The sequence below is a fragment of the Meles meles genome, chromosome 10 (assembly GCF_922984935.1).
Source record: "Meles meles chromosome 10, mMelMel3.1 paternal haplotype, whole genome shotgun sequence".
Taxonomy (NCBI): domain Eukaryota; kingdom Metazoa; phylum Chordata; class Mammalia; order Carnivora; family Mustelidae; genus Meles; species Meles meles.
In genome coordinates this window covers 73,787,851-73,803,507 of record NC_060075.1, presented here as the reverse complement: position 1 = coordinate 73,803,507, position 15,657 = coordinate 73,787,851, and the positions used below count along the sequence as shown (strand labels likewise).

The 15,657-nt window shown below is 39.9% G+C and overlaps 1 protein-coding gene across 4 annotated transcripts in view; it reads left to right on the top strand.

Annotated features, from left to right (window-relative positions):
• Positions 1 to 15,657, top strand: part of CDK14 (cyclin dependent kinase 14) — a 723,342-nt gene that overhangs the window by 501,330 nt on the left and 206,355 nt on the right. For all 4 annotated transcript variants that reach the window (XM_046020428.1, XM_046020430.1, XM_046020427.1 and 1 more), the window contains one exon: positions 1,259 to 1,307. In XM_046020428.1, coding sequence (XP_045876384.1) covers positions 1,259 to 1,307 — 49 coding nt within the window. The remainder of the gene's footprint in view (positions 1 to 1,258; positions 1,308 to 15,657) is intronic.

Here is a 15,657-nt window from a genome sequence, read left to right as displayed (position 1 = left end):
AATGGATGCTAAATTTTGTCAAATGTTTTTTCTGCATCTATTAAGATAATCATGTGATTTTTGTTTTTTAGTCTATTAATATGGCGTATCACATTTATTGATTTGCATATATTAAACCATCCTTGCATTCCAGGGATGCATACTATAAAGAGACATCATTTTTTCATTGCTGGAAAATGAAAAGTAATCTGTCAGCGTCTATTAAAATGTAAAATGTGTGTACCATTTACCAAGCAGTTCAACATGGAAAAATCTGTCCAATAGAAACAAAGGCATTAGTATACAGAGATAGATGTGCGAGGATATTTATTAAAGCATTGTTTTTAAGGGAAAAGGAACTGGAAATGTTCTCAGTTGTCATCAGTAGGAAATAGTCTAAGTAACTGTGATACTTCTAGTCTGTGGAATATTATACAGTCTTAAAACAATTGTTACATCTATTTTCTTGCTTTGAAAGACTGTCTGCTGTATACTAAAAAGATTTCAGACTGTTTATTATACAATCCATCTTTAAAAATTAAAATAGTATCTACACACGTATATATGGATGGGTTTGTATTGTAAACATAAAGAAGTATGTGGAAAGAGACATACCCTAGACATTAACAATTGCTGTGTCTTCAAGAGTCAAAAATAGAGAGCAGGAGAGGAGATTATTAACATCTGTTCTGTGCTGCTTTATTGTTTAACTTGGTAAAACCAACATCTTAATTTTTAAAATATAATAAAGATGACTTAATGAAAAACATAAATGTACATTAGAGGACATTAATAGTTTGGCTTTGAGCCAAACCAAGTAAATGTAAGAAAGAAAATGTAAATACTAAATAGTGTAAGAAAGGAGAACTACCATTACTGTATTGGATCAGAGATATCTTCATAGTGAAGCAGCAGCTCTCACTTCATCGATATGTCAATGTTCTTCTGTAGACTTAGAGTTTGGAAGTTTGGAATTTGTGTTTCTTTTTTCTACCCGATTAAAACTTAGTTATTCTAAGAAATAATTACTAGGAAACCAGATTATGAAATAAATCACTGTAACAAAAGAAAACAATGCTTCCTTATTTAAAATGTTATGATCTTCCTGTTTTATTCTTTGTAACTGCCCGATCTAAATGTGAAGTGTACCATGGCCGGCATAACCGTAGCTAAGTCAAACACTGTCTTTTTAAAAGTTGAGGGTTTTTTTTTTTTAAACATACTTGTAATGTATACATTTGAAACAAAGGTTGCTTATCATTTTTCTTTTTTATTTCAGAACGCTTTACCCTGTACAGCTCTAAAAACCTTAGGCAAGCATGGAATAAGTAAGTCTTTATACAGTTTGTGCTTGTTCTCACTCTCTCTTTTTCTTTTCTCTCTCAGTCTCTCTCTCAATTCTTAAAACTCTCCAGATAAGTTTGTCTTGACATTTTTTCATTTGCTCATCCAAGTATCCATGCATCCATTCATTTAACCATTAAATAGTCGGTAAGCCCTAACTGGGCACCAGCCGCCATGTTCACCCTAAGCCGATGCTGTTATATATGAGTTTGCATTCTTAGAGCAACGTGGCATTGCTTGAGAATTCTAAATCCTAAAATTCATTATGCTTAATCTTCTCATAACTGAATTCCAAGAAATGTTTTCGCAATAGCAAAATAGCATCTAAGTACAGTGTAATGACTGATTCTAATCTAAATAATGCCAGTGACAAACTTGGAGCTAGATAAAATTGATCTTTCAGATTTTTTCAGTTTATCGATTGTTCTCCTAAGCCTTGTTGGAAAGCGAAGTATGTGTATCACTTGAAATATATGTCATCTGTTTATTTAATTTCTGTTCTCTCATCTGATCTCATTGAAATCATTTTATTTATTGGTTTCGAAATTTGATGAAATCTGAAGATCTGGGTTTCTCAAGTTATTCAGGGGTCTTTTATTGCAAGCCAACGTGTTAATAAATCATTGAAAGTTAGAAAGCAGAGTGATTGAGTCACTCTCATTAGTTGTAGAGATCATATTTCAAGCATGATGCTGGGAAAAAGGTAACTGGGACTGCTTTGATTTTAAAAAAATTAATTTGTCATAACAGAATTTTGTCTGTGGGGAACTTAGTGTTATTGCCTCAGTATTTATTGTTATGACATGTTTCATTTTAGACATCATCAATTATAAAAATAAAAAAGAAGGAAAAAAACCTTTTTATAATACAAATGTTGTCAGTAGATCCAGTAGACAACTTAGTGTGAGGAACTCATGAAGTGAGTACTTTAAACTCTGCAGTGGTTTATTTGGAAGCTTTGGCAGTTTATTTTGATTAAATTCATCCTTAGAAGAGCACTGGGATAACTATTTTCATCTAACACAAGGCTTTGCATTTGGCCATTTGAAGAATCAGTTCTTAATGTCTAGAGTCTCCTCTGGGAGGCATGCCCTCTGTTGGGAACATTCTGTGCCTGTTCCTCCACTCTTGTACCCTTCACCCTCCCCCTCATCACTGGTCATCAGTCTAACAATTAAATTAAGTGCTTTCATACACCAGGTACCACATATAGTACACAGTTCCTACCTTAATTAAATGACCAAACACATTCTGTCATGATTGCTCAAGAAGGTTTGTTTAACCAGGTAACCGTCTTAGGAGACAGTTCTTTATAAAGCAGTTGAATTTCTAACCCCACCTTTGAAGTCACAGGAACATCTGGCAGATCTACACAGAGCATTTGCGGAGAACAGCCATTTCCTTCCTTCAGAGGGGCCAAGCTAGAGTGACCTCTAAATTGCCCAGGAAAATAAATGGCAGTCCTTATCCACTTAGAGTAGTCAACAAAAAAAATGGGAGATGGGTGTGTGTAGATGATGGTGAATGATATTTTTTCCACTGTCTTCTTATGGATATGACCCCACTTTGTGTACACCTGGCCCACTCCAGCCGTTCATATCTGTGGCTTGTATTCAGTACCACCCGCCATCACAAGCTCTCAAGCACATGGGCCCCAATGAATGAATGGCCTTTCTCGTCCAGCCATTCCACCATGACAGGTGGGATGCCCCAGGGAAACGAGGTTGCCTCATGTCTTTCTAAAAGAAAAGCAAAATTGGAATAGTACTCAAGCGTTGCTTGAATTCTGACCTGCTTGCTTCTGACAGGCTTGCTTCATTCTGACCACCTAAGACCCCATGCTTACTTTGCTCTGAGAGGTATTGATCATGTTACAACAAGAGTAGTTAATTTCATTGATGAAAATCAGAATGAACAGTCCTCTAGTATTGATGTTTTAGAAATTTTAAAAACTGCATGCATTATGCACAATGTCCAGATTTTTTTAAAAAGATGCTAGGTGTCAGTAAATATGCTTTGACTTTCGAGGGCAAATAAGAATTCTTCAGAATATGATTTTTTGCAAAATAATAACATAGTTTTCTCCTTAAGATGTATTCAGGGATTTATTACTTGCATTTTCTATGAACATAGGATTTATAATTTTTCTACCAAAATCAAGGTCTAAAATACTAAAGGAATTCTTACATTTTCATGTATTTTTTTTAATTTTTTTAATTTTTATTTTTTTTATAAACATATAATGTATTTTTATCCCCAGGGGTACAGGTCTGTGAATCGCCAGGTTTACACACTTCACAGCACTCACCATAGCACATACCCTCCCCAATGTCCATAAGTCCCCTCCCCCTCTCCCAACCCCCCCTCCCCCCAGCAACCCCCAGTTTGTTTTGTGAGATTAAGAGTCACTTATGGTTTGTCTCCCTCCCAATCTCATCTTGTTTCATTTATTCTTCTCCTATCCCCCTAACCCCCACGTTGCATCTCCACGTCCTCATGTCAGGGAGATCATACGAGAGTTACTGAACTGATAGAACTGTGGTTAATGTCTTTCTTTTAATCTGTAACATCACATGTGCTTTAAAAAAAAATTAGAATAAGGGACTCCTGGGATTGAGTCCCACATCAGGCTCCTTGCTCAACGGAGAGCCTGCTTCTCCCCTTGCTTATGTGCTCTCTCTCTCTCCCTCTCTCTCTGACATAAAAATAAATAAAGTCGTTTTTTTAAAAATTGGAGTTAATTCAAAAGCATCTAATAAACGGGGTCTTACCTTAGATTGCTTTTAAAGCATTTTAGCAAAAATATTAAAAACTGAACTTGAGGTAAGATTTTTAAATTATAAACATAACCTGTTCAGAACCATGCTACTTTTTAAGCTCCCATAAGTCTTATTATTTTTTGTTGCCTTAAGGATTTATCTCAGAAAAACGAAGTAATAAAAAATCACTAAAAATATTTTTAAAATACTACTTTCTGGCATCCCAGTGTTATATACTGAATCCTTAGAGCCAAGCCATAGCCTCTAACCCATTAAAACCCAATGAAATTTAGAGAAAACTGAGAATTCAGAGACTCTAATTATATTATTGATCCGTCCTCCAAATGGACTTGTGACTTTGCAGCAGTCGACATTTCAACCTCTGTCACGAGGTCCTTGTCAGGGAGGTCAAGGTTCAGAAGAACTGCATTTAAAGACTATTAAGCAAATGCTGGCTTTCTCCATCACTGCTGACTAATTTGCTTGTCTACAAGCACAATTGTGAAACTGGAACATTTGGTAAATTCTCTCGTACAGCAGTAATAGGTTCAAAATAAAGTGAATTAATTTGCAAGAACTAATTTGAATTCAATTTAGATGGGTTAATATAAGATGGGTAGCTTAATAAAAAGTAAGTCACTGTTCCAAATTAAGTAGGGATAGCTTTTAAAAGTATGTATTAACTCAGCTATTAAAACTAGGTGATGTGTTAACCTACCCAAAAGAGCCAGAATTTCTTGAGCAGTGAATCCTCAAGTCTCTTCGAACAGCTGTAACAAGTGACCCAGTTTATTGGGGGGGGGGGGGGGCAAGTCTGCCCTAGGTAACACCAATACAATTCCCTCCTGACTTCATTTATACCAGTAACCATGGGCATAATTTTATCCTTTGAAGGATTTTTTTAGTGTTCTGGGGAAACAAAGCAGTGATGGGAGAAAAATATCAAAAGATCTTGCAGATATCTAAACTCAAAAGGATAGTATAAAGAAGAAGTCTTAATTATAGGATTGAGAATAATAAATAACTATTAATAAAGAAAAGAAAGCCCTTTTATTCCCTCATGCTGGGCATCCATGATTTGTGTGGGCTCTTCCTGCTTAAAGGAGATTTTGGATTAAAGAGAGACACATCTTAATTTTATAAATACAAGTACTGTTTTCTCACTGCCTTCAAAAACATTCCATTTTATTTCACTGGAGTTATAAAGACTCTCCCTATTTTTCTTCCAAATCTCTCTATTTATAGTTGTCTGACATGGGCATGTATATGCAATCAACCAAGAATTTCAGCCACTTAAAAGATCTTTTATTATTTTGGCTGGAGAAGCAAGCCTTAGTATACACTCTCCAGCACTGGTTAGGGTAGGATTCCAGGAACACATTTGCTTGTTTTGGAACTTTTTAACAGCTGAACAATTTGGGGGGGGTTGAAAGGAGCAAAAAGAGAACCAAGGATAAGCCACAGAGGACAGATTTGGAAAACACAACTCATGGCAGATAAAGCAGTACGTGTCCACAGACTTGACTAGGTGGAGGCCAGCCTTGCCCTGCTTTCTCCATCCACATGCTCTGCTTCAGCTCATAATCCTTCCAGTTAGGTAAGTCCAACCGAATTTCTCCTAAGAATTGAAAGCATCGCTTCTTTAAAATGTGTAGTAAGTACAGAGAAGCTCCTTCAATGGAAAGGCAAGAATAGAGAAGAAGACATTAACCTGCATGTATTTGAATGTACCAGCATTCACAAACCCAAATTCAGAAGATTTAAAAGTTTTCTAACTTCACATTCTTGCACTTTTCCTTGAAAGGGTTCTTGAATTCCATGCTCAATTTTCAGAATGTATTTTAAAGATGACCTGCTCGGTTGTTGTGGTACATGTGCATAAAACATAATGTATTTAAAATAATTTTTTTAAAGAAATAATAACACACTTCATTCTATATTTATGCTGCCGAGTCCCTATTTTTCTTGTTGTCCTATCTGATTGCATTCCATTAAGATTTCAATCAGTGCCTCCTCAGGAAACTGAAAGGTCCTGTCTTTCTACTCTGCCTTATTGTTCCAAGTCGATCTAAAATTTTCTAAGATAATAATAATACACTGCAAAGAAAGGACTGTCCCTTTCTATACTAGTTTAGAGAAGTGAAAGGAACGTAAGAACAGCTGTTGGCACTAGGAGGCGCAGTTGAGCCAAAGTTTTAACTCCTCTTCCACTTCCACATTTTTTTTTCATTGTTGATCATTTTTGTTATAATTCTATTTACTTCAAAGTAACGGTTTTAATTTATTTAGTGCCTGGAGATTTCTTCTTGCAGTATTTTCAAAGAAATTACTCTGTACATCATCAATGCACTTTTTTAGGCTTGGGTTTATTGGGGTGACACACTAGAAAGCAGACATTTTGAAATTCAGTTCTCTTCACTCCAGGATGAGCTGAAGCTGCAGTCCTCTGCTGCTTGGCTTGTGGATGTGAGCCCAGCGTCAGGATGCTACCAGGCGTGCAATTCTTTATGACAGCCTTGGAAACGGATGGATGCTCAGATCCAAGCGGGTCTCTGTCCCGATCTCGGACACCCGCACGTAGTGTTGTTGGGAGGCCCCAAATTTGCAGTTCAGAGAAATTGCTGGGGACGCTCCTCTTCACAGGAATGAATCACAGGTTCAGGTCCTGAAAGCATCATGTAGGTGTGGTGTTTACTCACTCTTAAGCCCCTTGCTACCTGCCAGGGAGCAGTTCTAAAAAATTGCAGACTGGATTTTTCATAGGGGACAGAGGAGGTCCAGGCTCTGGTGGGAGCTTCAAGGAAGACGGAATCAAGGGCTGTCCAAAGATATGGGTAGGACATCCACCAGGAGGACACGGAGAAAGCAAACCAAGGGAAGGTTGGCAAGTTTGCCGGAGACTCAGACCTGGCTACTAATAGTAGCAGTGGTGTAAATATGGTAACAGATGAAACATACCTCATCAGAGGCCTCATGTACCCTCCTTACCCTGCAGTCAGAGCTGTGATGGGGTAGCTGTGGTAATTAACACTTGGGCAGCCTTTGGCAATGTACAATTTGCTTTCTTGTATGTTACCACATCTCGTGTGTTTTTTTAAACAGTCTTGGGAAGTAGTCAGGATATGTACCATCATCTCTATTTAATAGCTTAAAAAAAAAAAATGCTCGATGATGTCAAGTGATCAATGCTGTTGAAAATTGCAGCTCAGAATGTATGCTGCCAAAATGAATCTTAGGAGAGAAATATCAATTTTAAAACCCTGATATTCAAATGAATAGGTATCTGATTTTCTGTTCTCACTACAGCCCTCATTGGGGAGATCTCTTCTGGGAAGTGATGTCATTTATTCTCAGCCTAGGTTTCTTAGCAGCAGGAGAGCCGTGATGGAGTAGAAACCTGACTTCTGTCCTGGGGAAAGGATTTGTAGCAGGCCGACCACACACATCAGCTCAGGCCTCCTCTGTGCAGCTGCTGGATGATGCACCATTGGGATAAAGGCCAGTTTGCAACAGTCAAAGTGCTAGAGGTGACAGGCCTCCTGGACACCCACCCAGACCCTGCTGGCGAGCTCTGTGCCCTATCCCACACAGCTCCCACTGCCCCCAGGAAATTACCCTCTGTCATTCTGTGCCATCGCGAGATTTCTTGTGGTAGCAAAGAATTCGCTATTATTAATAACCCCTGGTGATGGCCAAGGGCAAACCCCGTGCTGTTTGTTCTCTGCTGAGCGCAAGGGGGTTTTTTTGTTTGTTTGTTTCCCTTCTGATAGACAGAAAATATCCATCTTCTCTCTTACTAATTGGCAGTACGTGCCAGGCTTGGGAGCTGGCAACAGCCATTGTTTTTCATCCTTTCAGATGATGTGTTGGATTCCTCACCCCAAAGTACATGCTTATGGTGCAGCTAATACCTTCCTTCTGCCATCCAGCTCATTAAGGAATAAAATCCAGCCATGCTTCTGAAGTGGCACCGAGCTTCCTGCAGCAGCTGTGGAAGCCGTACGACTGAGAGAACTAGACTTTCTTGCACTTTCCCACAACAGATTCTAGAAGGGTACACGAGCTAAAGAAGTTCTTCTGCCTCTCCAGAATATAAAACAGGGTATTTGTGTTCTGTGGCTGCCCTGACAAATCACCACAGATGTATTGGTGAAACACCACCACTGCGGTATTATCACAGAGTTCTTGGAGCTGGAGCTTCGGTGGGCCCAGCCTCGGTGGGTTTCTTTGCTCTGGGCCTCCCAAGGCAGAAATCAAGTATCAGAAGGGCCGGGCCTTATCTGGAGGCTCTGATGGAAATCTCTTTCCGGGCTCATTCAGAGGGTGGCTCGGCAGAATTCAGTCCCATGTGGTCCCTGACCAAGCCTCCTTTTCTTTAACTCGTTGTCAGCCGGGAGTCTCACCCAGCAAAGGCCACTTCTTTCCTCATCACGCAGCCCCCTCCCCCATCCAGCCAGCATCAGTGAAGGGAGCCTTTCTCACTGCCTCAGAGCTCTCTCACTTCTCCTCCTGCCCTATGCCTTCTGCCTCCAGTAGGAGAAAGTTCTCTGCTTCCAAAGGCTTGCCTGCATAATCCAGGTTAATCTCTCTGTTTTAAGGTCTGCGACATTAATTAGTCTGCAGAGTCCCTTTTGCCATGGAAGGCAACACATTCACAAGCTTCAGGGATTAGTGAGTGGACATCTTGGGGGCCCACTGGGCTTTCCATAAGTGGGTACTGGGGTTTCCTACTCAGCGATGAGGCATGTGTAGGGTAAGGCAGAGCAGAGGGGGCCATCCCAGTCCTTGCCAGCTCAGACACATCTGGTTCATCTGATCTCTGACCCATCTGGTGACAAGCACAGGCCTCTGACTCCAGCAGTTCCATGTTACCTAGTTCCCACTGGTTCCTCAAATTTACCCCCCCCCCCACTTAGAGGGGTAAAAACAGATTGTTCTCCAGAAAGTTCATAGCCTCTGAGATAACGAAAACTCTGACCTAAGGTTTCCTTCTCCTCTAGACCAGTGCTGTCCAATAGAACCTTCTTCAATTGATGAAAATCTTTTCCATCTGCACTGCCTAGTGCAGTTGCCACTAGCCTCCTATGACTGTTGAGTACCTGACATTCGGCTAACGTGACTTAGGAACTGAATTTTAAAGTTTATTTAAACTTAATTAATTTAAGAGTTAATTTAAGTGTAACTAGCCATACATTGCTACCATACTGGGCAACAGAGCTGTAGGGGAAAGGGTAAACTCTTCACTTATCTTAAGTGCCACCCAGCGTGGTAGAGGCATGGATGTCTGATGCTGTGAAAACTCCGTGCATTCAAGCTCTTGGCATTTTGTGCTCCAGCGTCAAGAGATCTTCCTTATATTTTTGCTTCTTACCCCTGTCTTTTATTTGTAAACACTGAGAAGAAAATAGCTCTGGAGGGCCCAATAAGTGTAATAAATCTCCAGAGGAACTCGCGAAAGTATCAAAGAACAGCATGCAGACATCCCTTCCCCTCCTCCTCCCCTCGAGAAGCCATGCTGTTCCCTCCTGAGGGGCGCTGCCTGTTGCAAGCTCCTCTGTTCCTTTCTCCTGTTCGTGTTCTCGCTCTCTCTTTTCTGTTGGGAACTGCTAGGGGTTAGACACACAGCTCTCTCCCCTTTTTGAACTCCCTCAAGAATTCACCTCTCTGCTGTTGTTCCCGGCCCCCTTGATCTACCCTAACTCTACTCAGAAAATATCATAAAAGCTCAGCTTCCTCTTCGCCACATATGAGATGCTATTGAGAGGGCTCCATTTTTCTAAGTAAGCCTCCCATGGACCCCTGTGGGTACATATGTTAATTATTCAGTTTCAGAACTTGAAAATTACCACATTTTAGATAGTGAAACATAAACAGAAATGCAGTTTTTACTGATCTTTATTTATTAGGAAAAAAAACTGGGTATGAATAAAACTCAACATTTTTTTTTATCATTTTCTTTTAAGAAAATGTTTATGAACTTAGTGAACTGTCAGCCTCAAAATTGAGATGAACATAAGAAGTCACTGGAGAAAGAGATGATTTTAACGTCATCTTCTATCACCCACTCCACACTTTGGTTGATTGTCCTGAATATTAGGATTGGACAAGGGTCTCCCTTGTCATTTGGGGAGACTTTGTATAAAACTGAGTGGAACTTCCACCCATTGTGAAGATACAGCTCTTAGACTGTTCATGTTGATATGTACACCTGGTATCTGCTGTGTAGACGGTAGTCCTGTTGACCTTGTAAGAACACACAGCCAATAGATACAGTTGATGTGAACCAAGAAGGAAGGCTGCAAAAGCTTAATTGGCACAAATGGCAAGAAAACGCCTGAAGTCAGCATCATTTGGTATCATAGGGGCCAAGCTCCAATCCTAGATCAGTGACTCAACGGCATGATGTTCCAGAAGCTCCCTAATCAACCTGAACCCCAGCTTCTCAGTCTTTAAACCCTTAGCAGGATTGTTGTGAGGATTGAATAAAGTGTGGGTGTAGATGATGGGGCACCGTTGGCCAGCGTTAGCTTACCTCCCTCCTTTTTTTCAGCACAGTTTGTCCTACCCTGCCTGGCAGGGCCTTTCATTCAGTTCCCAATAAGCAGCAGTCCTTAAATGAATCCCAGTGCCATACGGGGTCCCCAGATATCTGGACTACTTCTTCTACCTTCCAAGGAGCACATGCTGTACTGCTTGGTCACCAGATCATTTTTTAAAATACTTCTCATCTAGAAATAAGATTCCCTCATTCCCAGCAGTTCCTTCCTAAGAGTGATATGTTAACAAATAGCATTGTACATAATTAATGTAAAACTGTGATTTATCCTAAGTCTTGAAACACATCTACTAGACAGTTTTCCTAATTAGATTGAAAGAAACCCATAGACACTTATCAAGTTCAAAGCAGCTGTGAGACCTTTCCTGCCGTGCTCTTCATACATGAACTGATGGGTAAGACTAACCCAGCTGTGCTAGGACCAAATGTCCACTCGATCCAGGGGTTTCAGTGGTGAGACCAAAAGGAGTTACTCTTGCTGTTTGGGGACTTTTCAATGGCACAAGTGAATGACTTATCACTAGAAACACCATGAAGTCTGGAAGCATGACCTTAAGTTGCTACCTATCACAGGGGACAAAGGTAACAGCATTTTTCTTTGAGACATGAGCCACATCTATACTCTAAAGCACTAATCACATGTTACCTTGTTATAGTCATCGTGGGAGTGACTTTAACAATAGATTTCATTATGTCTTTAACAACAAATATACGTTAAAACGCCATAAACAGACATGCATACAACCCCCAAATTAATTATTGTTTGTTTTACCTAAAAGAGCATGTTTAGATCATTCAGACATTTTGGAGAATCTAGTGGTGATATACAATTGAAGTCTCATGTGTGTGGGTGTCCTTACTCAGACTGTCAGTGACATACAAGTGAATAGAAATGTGCACAAAGGGATCAATATTCTGCCCCTTGTTGCATTGTTACATAGCGTATCTTGTGTATCTGTATGTGAATTATCTGCGAGGCCTCAGCTGCATTTAATCCCTCAAGATTTGATATACAAACATAATGCCAAATAGAGAACTTCCCTTAAATTATTCAAATTACCCCATAAGTGATTTCCCACTCTTCCTGCAATGGAAAACATTTGATCATAAATTCAATTAAATCAGTCATCATCTTTGTGATGTTTGTCCAGCTAAATCCTTTAGTGACTAAACCAATAAACATACCAGCTGTGTGTGTGTGTGAGAGAGAGAAAGAAAGAGAGAGAGAGTGTGTGTGTGTGTGTGTGTGTGAGAGAGAGAGAGTGTGTGTGTGTGTATGTGTGTGTGTGTATTTATGGCACAACTATGGGGAAAAAAATGATTTGAAGTCAAGATGAAGGGTAGTTCTCATTTCTTAGGCCAGATTTTGTCCACTTCACTGCAGCCAAGGTTTAAAAGATTAAACTCTTAGCAGGGATAAAATCATGTGTATTCCTTTAAAGTCATTGGCTTTTACTTCCCAACTCAGCCTAGTCCTTAATATATTGAGTTTTAGATCAAAATTGGTATACTTTGGAGATGTAGTGAAAGCTGTCAAACCACATCACCCATTTTTCTTCCTCTTTCCTCCACATCCTCCCCTCCCTCATTAAAACAAAGGGAAAATGATTGTCAACATACTTTTAAGCTTCTCCAGGAAAATGCCATGATAGGACTATAGTACTATTTGTGAGTTCTCGTATTTATGTCCAGTGACGAGGTAGGGTTTATTGAAGGTTTATAAGTGTTCGTTGTTTCTCAGCTTGATCCTAAAGCCTTTCAGACAACAGATAGAACTAACTGCTTCCCCTCTTTTTCGTCATATCTTTGCTCCCTTTGGATATAATTGAAGCCTTATTCATGCAGATCTTTACGTATGTGTATATCCATGTGGCCTGTAGAGGGCAGCGTGTTCTGGGAAAAAAGAAGAGTGAGATAAGCGACTGATTTTTTTTTTCCCTCAAGCAAAACAAGTAGAGAAATCAGAGCTTCCCCATGCTTTGATTGTTTGCCGCTTTAGGTATCTGCTTAGGTGGAGAATGTTCTCATTGGCTCAGCTACCTTGCAGGCTGCTTGATTAAGGATGACACCAGATTCCATACCTTTGCCTCTGAGTAGAATGAGACACATCATTTTATTTATAAACATGAACACAAATGTGATTTTTCCATTTGTCTCTCATTTCTTTTCATCCTTGACTGAAGCTTAGAATTGGAATTGAATTATACTAACAGTTGTAATTTTATTTTGCGGTCAAGTTAGGCTTTACTCCATTCCGGAATTCTGCTACCTCCCATCTTTACTTTTACGCTGTGACCCCTGAAAGAATTCTGATGTCTCTTCTTTCCCCCAAGGAAGTGAAAGAGATTTCCATGGGGACATCCTCCATCCTCGTGACTTCAGGCTCCTTAAGGGCCAGCACGTTTGGGGAGTGATCACTGAGCCAGCCGTCTTCTCCATAGCTGTATTCACTGCTGTTCTCAACCCGATCTCTACTTCTCATCTAAAGAACCAAATCCTCCCAGTGTTTAAACTACACAATTATTTTTTTTTTAATTTTAGACATTTCTGGGAGCTGCAGCGGATCTTAAAAGGACAGAGCAACACTGTCAGTAGATCTTTATGCATTGATGGAAATGGTCTATATCTGCGCTGTCCAGGATGGTAGCTACTGGCTACATGTGGCTCTTCATTAACTGAAAATGTGGTTAGTGCAGTTGAGTTTTTTTGTCTTATTTAATTGTAATTAATTTTAATTTAAGTAGCCGCACGTGGTTGGTGACTACCAAATTGAATAGTGCAGAATAGAGTGTGAATTCTGATCCGTTCATAACAGATGTTCCACCAGAATCTGTGGTGAGGTGGATTAGATTTTGTAGCTAAAAACCTACTGCCCGGGCTTCTATTCTCTTGCTTATTCTTTCTCATATAGCTGTGGGCTTAAATCCAAATCCTCTGACTCTCCCCCAGGATTTTCTCTCTCTCTCAGAACATCTGAGAGATTTCCGATTTTCTAGTCCTTCAGTTTTGTTGAATATTGAACATATCTCTCTTGGGTATCCAGAATGGAGTTTCAAATCCTGGCATTTGGGCAGCACTGTTTCTGTGGGTAAGTAGCATATCACCGTCTCAGCTTGGTCACCTGTTTATAGCTAGTTTTTCCTAAACATAGAAATAAAATTTAAGAATGTACTAAAAATGTGTCAAGCTGCAAACAAGCTTCTTCCTTAATTTGGAGTGCACCCCCCCCCACTCTCTATGTATGAAACAGTTCTTTACATCGCCTAAAAATAAAGCCTGTGCTTGTTCCATCCATTCTGAAGTGACCTCAGTATCATTTTGAAAGTTTTCTTGGAAGTTCCAAAATAATAACTTTTTAAACACTTCTGTATTTTTATAATGATCTGAAAATGCATATCTTTGTTTTTTTTTTACATTATGCTGATGTATTAGTTTTAAGACATGAACAGACCTGTTTTTTCGTTGTGGTTTGGTTTGAGCTTTTTTTTTAAAGATTTTATTTATTTGATAGAGACACAGCGAGAGAGGGAAGACAAGCAGGGGGAGTAGGAGAGGGAGAAGCAGGGAGCCCGATGGGGAACTCGATCCCAGGACCCCAGGATCATGACCTGAGTTGAAGGCAGATGATTAACAACTGAGCCACCCAGGTGCCCCAAGTAGACTTTTGTGTGTGGTTTTTTAACAGTTTGTATCATACCACTAGCTTCTGCCTAAAAATTCCCTTACCCATGTATACCTGGCAATTATAAGTAGTTGGAGCCCAGAGGATAATAGATGTGTAGCCTTTTAACTTTATTCATTTATCTTTCTTTTATTTCAGCTGTAAAGGTAAAATTAGTACTCAAGCAGATAAACAGCTCTAGCAGTTATGGCAATTTTAGGTTTCTTTAAGCCATGGATATGGAATGATAGCCCTTCCATTATAAATCATTTTCCACAAAGAGCCAAATGTGGAGTTAAAAGCAGGAATAAAGGAATGTGCAACTCAAAGGTTGTGCTCATTTCAGTAAAGACAGCTTCAGCGTATTTTGTGCTCACCATCAAACCACCTTTAGAGCACCCATGCCCCCAGTTCCATAATCTCCTCTACACAATGAGAGACAAAGCAGGGCTGGTTGGTAGCCACGTTTTTTGTTTAAGAAACCAGCCTCTTGGAAAAGCCTTGGCATCCCCACATCCCACACACAACAGAACAAAATAGGGAGGCATCCTGAGGTTCTTGTCAATGCTAATGGGCTTTAGGACTGGGCTCCTGTGCACAAAACCAGTTCCCTGCCATTCTAAGAGTGGTAGGCTTTCTGTTAATGGGTATGTGTATTATCTGCAGAGAAATCATTAGACGGAAGTCTCTATAACATAGCAACTGTTTCTGTGCTAGGAACAGCCATTTGTAACTACCTGAAGCACTTTGGGCTAAATGATAACCTTGATGCAATCACATGCAGATTCGTATAGGTACAGAGAGAAAGAGGTGCGAGGTCAAACAAAGGCAAGGGCTTAGAACTCAGAAAAGAATGTAAGGTGCCAGTTCTTAACTCTTCCTGAGTTGTGATGCACCCTACAGATTTGTTGCTAAAGTTCACGACTTACGTTACACATTTTCATATAGGAAGAAATAATGTCTTTTTTTAAAAAGATTTTATTTATTTGACACAGAGAGAGAGATCACAAGTAGGCATAGAGGCAGGCAGAGAGAGGGGGAAGCAGGCTTCCTGCTGAGCAGAGAACCCAATGCAGGGCTCGATCCCAGGACCCTGGGATCATGACCTGAGCTGAAGGCAGAGGCCTAACCCACTGAGCCACCCAGGTGCCCCAGAAATAATGTCTTTTGATAGAAATATATGAATTTTTTTTCTCAAAATGTAAAGATATCTCATCTGATGGGTTCTTGTATTTAGAGCATACGTCACATCACAGAGTAGAATAAATTGTTTTCCAGGGCTTGAACCACAAAGCCAAATCAAACGCAACAACAAAAAATGTTTTCTCCATGCTAACTTTAGCAACGGCCACATAAGA